The 15634-nt window shown below is 35.4% G+C and overlaps 2 protein-coding genes across 2 annotated transcripts; both read left to right on the top strand.

The window, feature by feature from the left end:
- Positions 1–9636: 9636 nt before the first annotated feature.
- On the top strand, positions 9637–12092 carry LOC112514109. Its single transcript, XM_025120441.1, has 5 exons — positions 9637–9933; positions 9994–10647; positions 10789–10979; positions 11066–11282; positions 11637–12092. Exons 1-5 carry the CDS (start codon positions 9637–9639, stop codon positions 12090–12092), a joined length of 1815 nt encoding a protein of 604 aa, XP_024976209.1.
- Positions 12093–12404: 312 nt separating this feature from the next.
- LOC112514108 lies at positions 12405–14910 on the top strand. The gene is made up of 8 exons (XM_025120440.1): positions 12405–12513; positions 12605–12852; positions 12897–12956; positions 13506–13562; positions 13740–13835; positions 13902–14000; positions 14570–14695; positions 14890–14910. The coding sequence occupies exons 1-8, from the start codon at positions 12405–12407 to the stop codon at positions 14908–14910; spliced, it is 816 nt and encodes a 271-aa protein (XP_024976208.1).
- Positions 14911–15634: the final 724 nt, after the last annotated feature.

Genomic DNA, 15634 nt, shown 5'->3' with positions numbered 1-15634 from the left:
TTTCTTTTGCATGAAATATGTGTTACATGCAATGTGTGGTTTGGGGTGTTACAGAAACTGGTATCAAAGCCTGAGTTTAAGGGATTTAGGTATTTAACAGCATGATACCTAGACTTAAACTGTTTTATTGCATATTAAGGGTCCCGAACATAGTTAGCACCATTTGAAATAAATATGATGGGTTGAAAGAATAGTGTGTAAGGTAAATTTTAATTACATCTGGCCAGTGTAATTATGAATTTACAGGTACACATCTGAACTTGAATACTTTATTATATTTGGGAATGTGAATACGTGATTATTAACACTAAAATCCGAAGATGTCTAGCCGAACCCGAAGATCTGAAATAATGGCTCATCCAGAATCTGAGGAAAGGGAAGAATCGCCCGTTAATCTTCCAACTAGCACTTCTAGAAATAGAGGTCGGGGAAGAACAAGGGGACGAGGTAGGGGAAGAAGTCAGTCTCAGGGAAAGGGTCGGACCAAAATACATTCTCAACTTGAAGAATCCCACTCTGGGAATGTTCAAAAGAGATCAGTGTCAGACCAGAATATGTAACCAGGGATATGTTGGCAGAGGAAATGGGGAAGTTRCGGGAAACTCTGACATCTATCATGGGAATACCGGTTAGGGTGGAAACGGAAAGAGTAGAAGTTCATCCTTCTGCTCAAGTCACCCACAACAAGGAAGGAGACATTAAGATGTTTTTGCCATGCGAAACCACCAACCTTTTCTGGGGAGAGAGATCCAGTGAAAGCTATGTGCTGGATCAAGGAAATGGAATMTGTGTTCAACACCATTCGGTGTCCAGAAACAAATGAAGTTCGATTCGTTGTCTCAGTATTAAAATCAAATGCTCTAGTTTGGTGGGAAGTTGAATCATTGGTCAGGACGGATGTTTTACAAACATTATCCTGGACATAATTTGTGAATCGATTTAAAAACTGTTTTGCCCTAAGACAGCTGTACGACAAATGGAAGAAGATTTTCTGTAGCTAGAGCAAGGAAATGGAACAGTTCGAGAGTATACCGAGAAATTCATTGAATACTCTCGATTTGCTGAGCACTATGTTTCATCAGAATCCAGGAAGATAGAAAGGTATATCTGGGGTTTAAAACCCTCAATCAGAGAATTTGTAATTGCCATGAACCCTAATACCTTTTCATTAACAGTAGACGCAGCTGAAGTGACCGAACGAAATAAGAACCGGTAGCCAGAAGGAAAGATTGTAGAGAAGAGAAAATGGGAGGGGCCTTCATCTTTTTGAGGGCCGAAAACTGTAAGATATGATACAAACCCGAGCAGAAAATAGGTGATAAATTATGCTCACAGTGCCGACAGGTTCATCAGGGTGAATGCAAGATGGACCCAAGGAAATGTTATAAGTGCGGTGAAGCAGGTCATCTGTCTAGAAATTGCCCAGCTAATTGAAGGTGTTTTAATTGCAATTCTCGGGATCATATTCAACGGAATTGTCCATTGCTAAGAACTCCACAACTGACAATGGGGAGTAACGCGTCGGGTACTCGGAGAAGGCCTACGGTAAATAGAGGAGGGCAAGGAGGGGCGCGAGGACGGTCCTTCCAGATGACTAAGAATGAGGCAGAAACATCACCGGATGTAGTAACATGTACATTCCTTCTAAATGCAATACGTGCTAATGTGTTATTTGACTCTAGTGCAAACTTTTCGTTTGTATCACCATTGTTTGCTCAAACTACATGTCTGAATTCTATGCTACTTGATGATGAGTTAGTAGTTGATACTGTTAATAGTCAGGAAACTGTTACTAGTGTGTTCAATAACTGTATTATTATTGAGGGTTGTGAACTTCCAATCAGGTTATTTTCCATGCCGATGAAGGAATTTGATGTAGTGGTGGGTATGGACTGGTTGGCAAGGTATCAGGCTAGTATTAATTGTAATCAGAAAATGATCAKAATTATTTTGCCCGACCAAAGAACAGTTGTTATTTATGGTGATCGTTAGAATCACCATACAAGTATTTTGTCAGTAATGAAAGCTCAGAAAAGTATTCAGAAGAAATGCCAAGGATGTTTGGCATACATAATTGATCTAAAGAAAGAAAAGGGAAAAGAAGAATCAATTCCAATTGTTAGTGAATATCTAGAAGTCTTTCAAGAAGACTTATCTGGATTACCACCAGATAGAGTCATTGAGTTCCGAATCGGTTTAGTACCAGGGGCTGCACCAATAGCAAAGGCGCCATACCGTTTAGCTCCGTCTGAATTGAAAGAACTGGTTGCATAGTTGAAAGATTTATCTGATAAGGGATTTATTAGGCCCAACACTTCACCTTGGGGTGCTCCGGTCTTATTTGTCAAGAAGAAAGATGGGTCTATGCGAATGTGTATAGATTATTGTGAACTGAATAAGTTAACAATAGAAAACAAATATCATTTACCGAGGATTGATGACTTGTTTGATCAACTGGTAGGAGCAACTTATTTATCCAAAATTGATTTGAGGTCAGGATATCATTAGCTTAAAGTCAGTGAGGAAGACGTTGCTACAATAGCTTTTCAAACCAGGGATGGGCATTATGAATTTCTAGTTATGCCATTCGGCTTAATTAATGCGCCTGCAACTTTTATGGATTTAATGAATAGGGTATGTAAAGAATACCATGATAAATTCGTCATTGTATTTATCGATGATATTCTTATATACTCTAAAACCGAAGAAGAACATGCGAAACATCTTCCCTTGATACTGTAATTGTTGAAAAGAGAAAAGTTGTATGCTAAATTGTCCAAGTGTGAGTTCTGGTTAAGAGAAGTTCAATTCCTTGGTCACGTCATCTCAGAATCAGGGGTTAAAGTTGATCTAGTGAAAATAGAAGTAGTTGCAAGATGGGAAGCTCCGAAAAATCCTTCCGAGGTCTGAAGCTTTTTAGGATTGGCTGGTTATTACTGTAAGTTCATTTAGAACTTTTCTAAGATAGCTGTGCCATTGACTAAATTGACTCGGAAGAATATTAAATTCCAGTGGGAAGAAGAACAGCAAGAAGCCTTTCAATTATTAAAAGAYCATCTTTGTAGCGCACCGGTATTGACTCTACCAGATGGATCTGAAGACTTTTTGGTTTACAGTGATGCTTCAAAGTTAGGGTTAGGATGTCTTCTGATTCAAAGAGGGAAAGTGATTTCTTATGCATCATGACAATTGAAAGATCATGAGAAGTAGTATCCAACCCATGACATGGAATTAGCTGCAGTAGTATTTGCTTTGAAAATTTGGAGACACTATCTTCTGGGAACAAAGTGTCAGATTTATACAGATCATAAGAGTTTACAACATTTGTTCAGCCAGAAAGAATTAAATAAGCGACAGCGTCGGTGGATTGAACTAGTTAATGATTATGAATGTGAAATTTTTTACCACCCAGGAAAAGCTAACGTGGTGGCTGACGCTTTGAGCAGAAAAGAAAAGAGTGGAACCCTTACAGCTGTAGCAATGAGAATGAACTTGATCCCTGATATTCGCAAGGAAATTCAGAAATGTCAACAACAGGCTATAAAAGAAGAATTTGTTAAAACAGAAAAGTTGGGTAAAATAATCTCAACCTTGGAACAGAATGACGAAGGACTAATGTGCTTTCAAGGGCGAATCTGGATACCATGTTTTGGAGATATCCGAAACACTATATTAAATGAAAGCCATAAGTACCAATACTCTATTCATCCAGACACCAATAAGATGTATAGAGATTTGAAACCTTTTTATTGGTGGCCAGGATTGAAAAGGGACATAGCTAAATATGTGGAACAATATCTGACATGTACAGGTTAAGATTGAACATTAGAAGCCGTATGGAAGCCTTCAATCTTTGAAAATACTTGTATGGAAATGGGATCACATTACCATGGATTTCGTTATGAAGTTAACTCGAACTCCAAAGGGGTATGACGCGATTTGGGTAATTATTGATCGTTTGTCTAAATCTGCGCATTTTCTCCCGATAAGAGAGAAATACTCTTTAGAAAAGCTAGCACAGATTTACATCAAAGAAATTGTAACCAGGCATGGTGTTCCATTATCTATTGTCTTTGATAGAGATAGTCGATTTTCTTCAAAATTCTGGGAAGGGTTACARAAAGCTTTGGGATCTGAAATCCGACTAAGTACAACTTATCATCCGTAAACTGATGGACAGAGTGAAAGAACTATCCAGACTCTCGAAGATATGTTGAGAAGTTGTATTATTGACTTCGGGGGATCGTGGGAAGATCACTTACCATTAATAGAGTTTGCATATAATAATAGTTACCATTCCAACATCCAAGCGACACCGTATGAAGTGTTGTATGGACGTGAATGCCGAATGCCATTGTGTTGGAATGAGGTGGGTGAAAAACAGCTGACGGGTCCTGAGATTGTCCAAGAAACTTCTGAAAAGATCGAACAGATCCGTGATAGAATCAAAACAGCACAAGATCGCCAGAAAAGTTATGCTGACAATCGTCGAAAATCGATTGAATTTGATATAGGTGATTTTGTGATGTTAAAAGTTTCGCCATGGAAGGTTGTTATCAGATTTGGAGAGAAAGGAAAGCTCAGGTCGAGGTATGTGGGGTGGTTCAGAATATGTGAGCGAATTGGGCCAGTAGCATATCAGTTAGAGCTGCCAGAAGAACTGAGTCTGATTGAAAATATGTATCAAATTTGCGAAAATGTTTTGCCGATCCGAGTCTAGCTATACCGATGCCAGAGATTAAATTAGACAGTAAGCTGAACTTTGTGGAAACACCAGAAGCCGTAATTGATCAAAAAATCCGGATGTTGAGAAACAAAGAGATAAGTCTGGTTAAGGTTTAGTGGAAGTTTCATAAAGGACCAAAAGCAACATGGGAACTAGAGTCAAAGATGAGATCGGGATACCCTTGGCTCTTTGATTAAAGGAATTCCGGGACGAAATTCTTTTGAGGGGTGGATAATGTGATAACTGGATCTTCGTTATCACCCAAGGTAATAAATACATGATTATCTGAATTAAATGATTTCGTGATAACATGATAAATTGTTATATTTGATCATGCTAGTGTGCGAAAATTTTATATGCATAATATGTRGGTATATATATATATGAGTATGTGTGCATAATAAGTATTGTGCATGGGTGTATGTATGTAGAGAATATATATGTACGCATGTGTATGAAGTGGGTTAACATGGGAAGGGGGCTGTTTAGCCGACCTTCCAGTTTTAGAAAAATATAAAAGGAGGGCTTAGCCTCCATTTCTCTTCTTCTTGCCATTTTAAAAGTTGAGCGATTTAAAGAGAGAGGGAGTTGACCAGATTTCAAGTATCTGATTTCAAAAAGGTTGTTTTCAAAAGGCTTGTTAAGGTGAGTGATTTCTAAACCTTTTCGCATAAAATTTGTTACTGGTTTTATTTGAATGTTATTTATTATTGGAAAGGAATCAGTTAATTGCTTAAGGGTTTTATCCGGACAAAGGCTGACTGGATTAATTTAAATCGGACAAAGCTTGTCCGAATTATTTTTAAATCGGACAAAGCTTGTCCGGATTATTTTTAAATCGGGTAAGGGTTGAGCGACTTATGATTATTAAGTTTATACCAAGTATTTTGAACGGAGAAGTATGAATACGACTAAATGGTGACAGATTGTTTTAAATTGGTCAAGTCTTAGTCGATGTATTGTCCGAACTTGTTATTCGGACAAAGGCGTTGGAATTTATTCTAAGTGTTAAATCGGACAAGCCTTGGGCGATGAGTTGTCCGGATTTGGTAAACCGGCCAAGACTTGTCCGGAGATGAAGTCCGACCAAGCCTAGGTTAACCGGATTTGAGTTATGCCTTATGCTTTATTGATAAAAATTGTTATTTTATCATAAAATGGAAATTTGRTATAAATGATTTTGGATTGATAATAATTCCAATGGCTATGGTTTATTTGGAATAATTTTTGTGAAATGTTTTGATGAGGAAATAAGGGTGGCATATCAAGGAGAGGTGTACCATTTGATATAAGGGTGGCATATCAAGGAGAGGTGTCCATTTGATATAAGGGTGGCATATCAAGGAGAGGTGTACCATGGGATAAGGGTGGCATATCAAGGAGAGATGTACATTTGATATAAGGGTGGCATTTGTATGTGTGTGGTATCATATAACTCTTTCTATTATATCCCTTAAGGCTATCGTGGTCTGGAATCTTTATTTCTTTGTTATTTAAAGATTTAGGATCAAGGTTCTTATTGGAAATCATAGTCTGGATGTTATTGAGGAGGAAATGACACGTTTGGCCTGAAACTTTATTTAAACCTTGTTTGATTAAGAAAAGGTTTAAAAAGTGGCATTATATGAAACTTGATTGATTTAAAGGTATGAGATTTGAATAGCTTAATGCTTAGCTTGAAAAGTATAAAGGAGTTGGTATTTTGTCCCTATTTGTTCATATATTTGTTATATATATGAATAGTTGTTTTACATAAAGGTTTTGGTGATTTTCACCAAGCAGTAACATAAATAGCGTATCTCACTAGACCTTTCGGTCTAACCCTCGTTTTGTGATTTTAAATATGTATTGCAGGAGGTTCAGACAGTAAAGGAAAATGGAAAATTTGATATTTTCCTTTATGCATTTCGACATGAAGATCTGTCTTGATGTACAGTTTTGATTGATTAGTACAAGAAATGTATTTGAATTTTTGGACCTTGTATTTGGTCATGATAAATTCTTGTACTCAGGGACCTGAATGGGATAATATCATGTATTTCTTTTGTATGAAATATGTGTTACATGCAATGTGTGGTTTGGGGTATTACAGAAAGTGGTATCAGAGCCTGAGTTTAAGGGATTTAGGTATTTAACAGCATGATACCTAGACTTAAACTGTTTTATTGCATGTTAATGGTCCCGGACATAGTTAGCACCATTTGAAATAAATATGATGGGTTGAAGAACAGTGTGTAAGGTAAATTTTAATTACATCTGGCCAGTGAAATTATGAATTTACAGGTACACATCTGAATTTGAATACTTCATTATATTTGGGAATGTGAATACGTTATTATTAACACTAAAATCCGAAGATGTCTAGCCGAACCCGAAGATCTGAAAGAATGGCTCATCCAGAATATGAGGAAAGGGAAGAATCGCCCGTTAATYTTTCAACTAGCATGTCTGGAAATAGAGGTCGGGGAAGAACAAGGGGACGAGGTAGGGGAAGAAGTCAGTCTCAGGGAAAGGGTCAGACCGAAATACATTCTGAACATGAAGAATCTCACTCTGGGAATGTTTAGGAGAGATCGGTGTCACACCCAGAATATGTAACCAGGGATTTGTTGGCATAGGAAATGGGGAAGTTATGGGAAACTCTGACATGTATCATGGGAATACCGGCTAGGGTGGAAACAAAAAGAGTGGAAGTTCATCCTTCTGCTCCAGTCACCCACAACAAGAAAGGAGACATTATGATGTTTTTGGCATGCAAAACCGCCATCCTTTTCTGGGAAGAGAGATGGTTTTTCCCTATTGGAATAAATCTCGTGCAGATGGTTGTACATGGTAATAGATTTCTTACATTTCTTTCTTCTTCTTCCCTTCACTTGTCGGCAGCAGAACCGGTTAAAAACAGTAGCCAACAACTCATAAACCACCAAGTAATTCCAGACTAAGACAATCAGTATAACCATAAAATGTTAATGGGTCATCCTTTCTCCAATGCATAACAAGTGAATGAGTGACTAAATTTTCTGTTGTGGTTGCTTTACAATAAGGATTATTTTTCTTATCGCATATGTCAAAAAACACAACAGAAACTACCCATAATATTAGACATTGTTATATACTTCTTCGTTTCAATTCTCTAAAATGTTTTTGACATTGTCTTTCATGTCACCCTTTCGATCTAACTTGGTTTTCATGAGATTCATCGTGCAAAAATTATTCTAAAAGCCACATTAGGTCAATTATTTATCTTTCTACAACCTGCAGTTTATTGCCATCAATATAAATATGGTTGTTGGGAGTATAGCAACATTGGCCAATAGTTTATGAATGAAAGGACCTTTGCTTTTAAACATGGAGTAACACATCTAATTATGAAAATTATATGGTTTTAATATTCTTGATTATCACTTGGTGGTATGTTTGGAATAGTAAAGAGATATGTTACCATATTTCGATGCACAATGAATTCTTCCTTTATAAAATTGATTGTCTGTTTTATCTTCRAGTTCTTTGAATAATGCATATATGTTATGTTGTTAGTTTTGTCATATGATGGCTGCCATACTGTAAATATGTAATAGAAACCGAGACTTAACATATAAGTAGTGGAACAAACACAACAAATCCTGTTCTGTTGAAGCATCTAATTTTATGACCCATTAACCAAGTTTCAAAGCTCTGAATCCTTTCTCTTGGCTTTCCTCATTTTGCAAACTTCTTTAAATGCTTATCACCAATAGTATATATATTACTAAATAATATATATATATATATATATATATATATATTACTAAATAATATATATATATATATATATCTTGTTATCTTAGTAATTACTACTAGTGATGAAATAGGCTTGTTGTTTTAAACTCAGTCATTGTTGGTTATTACTAAATAATACGTTTAATTATAGTTTTCAAAATTATGGGTATTAGTTATACCCATACCCATGCAATAATAACAAATCCAATTTGATTTATATATTTACATCTTTTATTTTGCAAACCAGCTAAGAAAGGATATTTAAGAAAAATGATGAAACTTCATTTATCATCAACATTTTGGATTAGGAAACAATATGAGATTTATTTATTAGATGAGATTAATTATTAATTATTAATTATTTGTAGAGTGGAATATAGAGTTGGTATTCAGATTGTTTATTTCATGAGCAACAACTAATTCAAGAATTGGAGTTGGACATTTATACAAAATATTAAGCAAAAAAATCAATGGTATAATGGAAAAATGTTTGGGTTGTATGCTCCATCAATAACTAGCTTAATTGGTGCCTTTTGTTATTTATTTATGGGCCAATATGGATAATAGTTGGATGTTGTTACCAAGAATGACTATCGAGTATCAAAGATCCTTGAAAGAATTTCTTGGTCTTATGTTTTCTAACGAGTGTTCAAGTGGGCAGATGTTATGTCCATGCATTAAATGCAGTAATGAGCATGGGTTACTCAGGAGGAGGCTAGAATGCTTCTCATATGCGATGGATTTTTAAAAGGTTATAGAATTACACCTTCTATTTCCCAACCCTTTCGTCCTATATTGGATACACTCGATGACATGCAAGGATTGGTGCATGATGCCTTTGGTATCTTAGATGAAAACATACTTGAAGATGAAATAGACGTAGAAGAGGAAGAACTGGATAAGCCGAATCCAAAAGCAAATTTTTTTTTATAAACTGTTAGAAGATGCAGAGAAAGAACTATATCCCGGATGTGAAAAATTCTCCGTACTTTCATTTATCGTTAGACTATTTCATAGCAAGTGTATAGGGAAATGCAATGACCAAGGTTTCACCATGATGCTTGATACATTGAGGGAGGCATTCCCAAATGCTTCTATTCCCAAGTTATTGTACGAAATGAAAAAGATTATAAAGGATTTGGATCTTAGTTATGAGAAAACATCCTGCAGATTCCCCAGCTTGGAAAACATCTGATTTCCAATATCCTGATTTTGCCAAGGAGCCTCGAAATGTTAGACTTGGTTTAGCAACTGATGGGTTCAATCCTTTTAGCACTATGAGTGTTTCTCATAGTACATGGCCTGTGGTTTTAATTCCATTTAACTTGCCACCATGGATGTGCATGAAACAACCTTATTTTATGCTATCACCCTATGCTCCTGGAAATAACATAGATGTCTATTTAGAACCTTTAGTGGAGGAGTTAAAGGAGTTATGGGATGTTGGAGTGAATACTTATGATGCATCAACCAAGAATAACTTTCAAATGCATGCCTCTTTGTTGTAGACCATAAGTGACTTTCCTGCTTATGCAAATTTATCTGGGTGGAGCACTAAAGGTCAACTAGCATGTCCTTGTTGCCATAAGCATACAAAATCACAACGACTAAAGCATGGAGGAAAATACTGTTACAAGGGGCATCGTCGATTTTTTCCAAAAAGACATGTTTTTCGGAGAGACAAGAAGTCTTTTGATGGCACTAAAGAACATGGAAGGCCGCCACGCCGCTTAACAGGGTCTGATATACTTGATGAGTTAAATGGGTTCGAAATTAAATTTGGGAAACTAGTGAAGGATAATCCAAATCTTCCATTTAACTRGAAGAAGAGAAGTATWTTWTWTGAGTTACCATATTGGAAAGATAATTTGCTATGCCACAATCTTGATGTGATGCATATCGAAAAGAATGTTTGTGATAGTGTGATTGGCACCTTGTTGAATTTTGATGGAAAGACTAAAGATCATATAAAGGCACGTCTTGATTTACAAGAAATGGGCATTAGACCTGAACTTCATCCTAAAGCTTACGATAACGATAAAGTGTACCTGCCTCCAGCTTGTTTCTCAATGGATAAGAAGGAGAAGGAAATATTTTGTAATGTCTTAAAAAAGGTGAAAGTGCCGGATGGATATGCATCTAATATATCAAGATGCGTGCAAGTAAAACCTCCAAAAATACTTGGGCTTAAAAGTCATGATAATCATATTTTGATGCAGCAATTGCTTTCGCTCGCCTTGTGAAAAGTTTTACCTAAGCATGTTCGCTTTCCTTTGATGAAATTATGTTGTTACTATAGATAGTTATGCTTAAAAGTTCTTAGACCTCAAGATTTGGTTGAACTAGAAAACGAGATCGGAAAAACTCTTTGCGATCTAGAGAGGATTTTCCCACCATCGTTCTTCGATGTCATGGTTCATCTTTCAGTTCACCTTGCGTCAAAGGCCAAAATAGGCGGTCCAGTTCATTATCGTTGGATGTATCCAATTGAGAGGTATGTATTTTTTTTTAATTTTTATTAATATTACCAATACAAGTATTATTATTATTTTTTAACTTTTTCATTTTATGAACTTTTAGGTATTTGTCCACATTGAAATCTTATATTCAAAATAGAAGTAAACCCAAGTGTTCGATTGCAGAAGGATATCTAGCTGAAGAGTGTCTTTCCTTTTGTTCATTGTACTTATATGATGATATTGGGTCTAGACATAATAGGACAAGTCGAAATTATGATGATGGTGGTTGTCGGGGTGTTTTACCTCTCTTCTCGATGCCGGGTCTTTCTGTGGGAGCTGTAGAGACACAAACACTGGACCTTGAAACTTTGGCTAAAGCACACTCATATGTGTTGTTTAATTGCAACAAAGTCGATGAATTCATCACGTAAGTCAACAATTATACATCATGAATTTTAGTACAATTAGTGTTTGACTCTTTTAACACTATACTTATACAGTGAGCATCTAAATATTGTTCGTGATCAAAATTGACAATTATGTGAGCATGAATTGCAACGTATTCATGGTAAAACTTTTGCATTATGGTTCCAAAATCATGTAAGTAATGATTAAATTAAATTATCATATTACATTTTATAATTTATGGCAAGTGCTTTTTAAATGATAATATTTTATGTACTCATACTCAGGTTGAGGAATTGCATACTTTAGGGGATCAAAGAATCACAGAGGAACTAAGGGCCTTGGCAGGTGGCCCTATTGAGGTTGTAAGATACAAGGGATTTATCATAAATGGTTTTAGATTTCACACGCAAGAACTTGAGCAGGAGAGAAAAACAAAAAATAGTGGAGTTGTGCTTGATACTAGGACAAATAGCTTCTCAAGCGTTAGAGATAACAATCCTATTATGGGAGATGTAACCTATTATGGAGTCTTGAGAGATATTATTGGGTTAGAGTATTCGATTGACAAAAAAGTAGTGTTGTTTGATTGTGATTGGATCTCAACCGGTAAAAGGAAAAGGGAAGATGAGAATGGGTTTACTCTACTTAATTTTAAAGGCTTGAAGCCTCATAATGAGCCTTTTATACTAGCTTGTCAAGCTCAACAAGTGTTCTACGTGGTGGACCCTGTTGACAAATAGTGGCAAGTTATGATCAAGACAACAACTAGAGATTTTTATGACATGAATGAACAACCATGTCTTGATCATGTTGATACATACTTGCGAAGTGAAGCCTTTAGTTGTCCTCAAGTCGATGAAAGTATGGACATTGATTTGACTAGAGAATGTTTTAGTGGAATTATTGTTGACAAAGATATCCCAATTTTAGATGGAGATGAAGATATTTGATGCCTTGTCATGACTTTGGTTATTATGTGTAAGAACTAGTTATTTACTTTGCATTGTGATTTTTTGTTCAATTTATTATTTATCTTTGGATTTTTGCTAGCAATGTCTTTAAGGATGAAGAACAGAGTGAATTTGGCTCATGGGAATAGTAGTCAACAAGTTCAAGAAGACACAATTAACATAGACTCCAGGCATTTTATTGATGATCCAGGTATATGTGATGTGTAGGTAGATATGTGTCATCTTTTTATAATTATTTTTCAATGATATATTTAAAAAACTATCCACTTTTCTTATTTTAGTTATTGATGGAAGCTCACACAGAAGAGTTAGAGGGCCAACGTATATGCCAAGTATTTGGGCTTGGGAAGAAAGGGATCGTATTCCAGTTCTGTTCAATGAATATGGCCAACCAGTTGACAAGGAAACTACTAATAGTTTGAGTCATTTCATGGGATCTTTGGCAAGAAGTGGAAAGTATTGTCCAGTTGATATTTCATGGCCTCAAGTTAGCACAACTAAGAAAGGAATGTTACTAAACTTTATAGAGGTATATTTGACGTAAATTTGATATATCATGTTATTATTATCTAGACAAAATTTGATCTTCCACTGGGATCCGATGATTGGATTTTAAAATCATTTGCAAAGAAGGTGAGAAATTGGAGGTCAAGAAAAAAGAAAGATTACTATGATCCATCTCTATCACTTCAAGAGCAAATAAAGTCTAAGMCTAAGAGAGTTCGTCCGGATCAATGGATGAACCTTATCAATAATTGGAACAAAGAAGATGCTAAGGTATATTATTTCAAAACAAACTGAAAGTGTCTATACTTTGCTTTGAGTACTGTTGCTTTTGCTGTTTTCTACTTCTCTCTGGTTCCTTTCATTAATGATAAAATCTCTGTTGGGTTTTTGGTCAATACTCTATGCTAGATCATCTATAAACATCAATCTTCTCTTGACCCATTCACTTGTTTTGAGGGACTGTTTGTTGGTTATTTTTGTGTGGTAAATCCTGTAAAAATTCGTAATTTGTAGCCATTTTTTATAATAATGTTATAAAGTATTAGTGTTAATTTTTTTCTTGTTTTGAGGGGCTGTTTGCTGGTTGTTTTTGCATGGTAAATMCTATAAAAAATCGTAATTTGGTAGCCATTTTTTATAATAATGTTATAAAGTATTAGTTTTTCTTGTTTTCAGCGGCTGTTTGCTGGCTGTTTGCTGGCCATTTGCTGGCTGTTTGCTGGCTATTTGCTGGTTAGTGAGTGTGTCGTGATCGGGTGCTAGTCTTCCATATGATATCTTCATTAGGTTTTCAACATCTGTTATATTCCTTTTACATTTGTCTATTAGAAAACTTTTTTGTGAATTTGCTTGTTTCCATGGATATATAATTAACCACTTCTAGCTTATAGCCTTATATGTCATTTTCAGAAAATTAGTGAAAGAAATAAGACTATTAGGGGATATAAGAAGATGATGCAAATTATAGGGAAAAAAAGTTATGCTCGAGTTCGTGAAGAACTAAAGGTAATGTAGTTGATGTAATAAATATGCATATGTATTTACCTAAATATATATCTGGTTTGTTACAAGGAATCTTTGTCGGGACGTGAACCTAGTCGAATGGAGTTGTTTGTTGCGTGTTTTTCTAAAGACGGCATTGCCAAAAATGTCGAAGCTGCAAATGCTATTGTATGTTATATTTATAATTTGTCGATTACATATGCAAGTTTTACTTGAACTATAGATTAGCTTTCACAAGTTTTATCATATTTGTTAGTGATAATTTATTTGACTATAGGAACATATGCTAGACCTTAACTTTCAACTTCCCGAAGGCTAACTTGATGAGCCGGGCCCTAATGATGTATTCTCGAAAGTGATGGGAAAAGACAAACATGGCAGCGCTCGCATGTATGGACTAGGTGTTCGAGGTTCAGATATATGGGGTGTCTTGCCAAGTCGCTCTGCCGGTTATAGGGAGAACATGTTGTGGAAAAGAGCATAGAAAGATGTTAGCAATGAAGTAGCTGAGCTGAAAGCTATGGTTTTAGAGATGCGAGGGTTAAATGAAAATATTTCTAGTACTGTAAGTGTACCCATGACATCAATAAATCGTCAAGCTACCACCGAACTTCAACCTCTAAAGGTAYGTGTCTTTCTAAAACTTAATAAAATCAAGTGTACTTCAAGTGTTCCCGTGCTTTTTTTAATAAAATCTTAGAATCTTAGAATCTTGTTTTTCAATCATGTTTTTGTAGGTTGGGGATGTTGTTCATCTTAAGAGCATCATAAATTCCATAGAAATTGTGGCAAGAGGACGTGTTAAGAGCTTAGATCCAGATGAATTGGTTGGTGGCAAGGAGATTAGTCCGAATTGGTGTGAGGTACATGTTTTGGTTGCTATTAGAAGGAGGGAACGTTTGGTTAGACCATATGGATTGCTTATTACAATTGAAGACGCTATTGAAGCAACAATCGCATAGCTTTGTCCTTTCATTGTGGTATGTTAATCTTTGATAAAGTGTAGAATTTTTTTATTATATAACTGTAAGCTCATGTATCTGTTTTTTAATTGTAGGTTGTGCATGACGGAGATTGATATCTCTAGGGCACAATAAGATTTTGTATTTGCGTTATTCTTTTTCGTTACATAGCTTGGTAGTTGATACTCATATAAATACTTGTAAAACTTCGAATTTTGTTGTATCGAATCACTCTTGTATATGCTTCTAAATGTAATATTACAGTAGGATTATATAATTGGATGATGCATCTCGCATAATAGTCATTTAGGACACTTGTAGTATTAATTATTATAGCCTATTAGGACACTTTTTTAGTATTACTTAGTTCATTTTATAGGACACTAAAATTTGTTTCATAAAAACATTTTTTGGGACATTGAATTTCGTCCTATAAAAACATTTTTTGTGACGCCCATATTTGTTTCTAAATGTAAACATTTTGTGACAACATAAAGTGTCCTATATTATAGTCTATTAGGACACTTTTTAGTGTTACTTAAACCATTTTATAGGACTACGGGTTTTGTATCATAATCCTAGAGTTTTTTAGGACACTCAAATTCATTCTATTAACCTAATATAACACCTTTAGATGAGACACACACATTTTTTGTCCTATAAACTTRAAAGTCCTATTAACTACCTTATTAGGACACTAATGAGTGTCCTATAAAGCCCTTTTTGTTGTAGTGTGATAATATCTATGATTAACACCCTCCACAATAAAAATGATTAATCAACCTCTCATAATTACAAAAAAATGAACAAAATGAAAAATTATGATTGGTTGAATGAGGT

The sequence above is a fragment of the Cynara cardunculus genome (assembly GCF_001531365.2).
Source record: "Cynara cardunculus var. scolymus isolate 2C chromosome LG 6, CcrdV1, whole genome shotgun sequence".
In the NCBI taxonomy this organism is placed as follows: Eukaryota; Viridiplantae; Streptophyta; class Magnoliopsida; order Asterales; family Asteraceae; genus Cynara; species Cynara cardunculus.
This window is presented reverse-complemented; position numbering and strand designations above follow the sequence as displayed.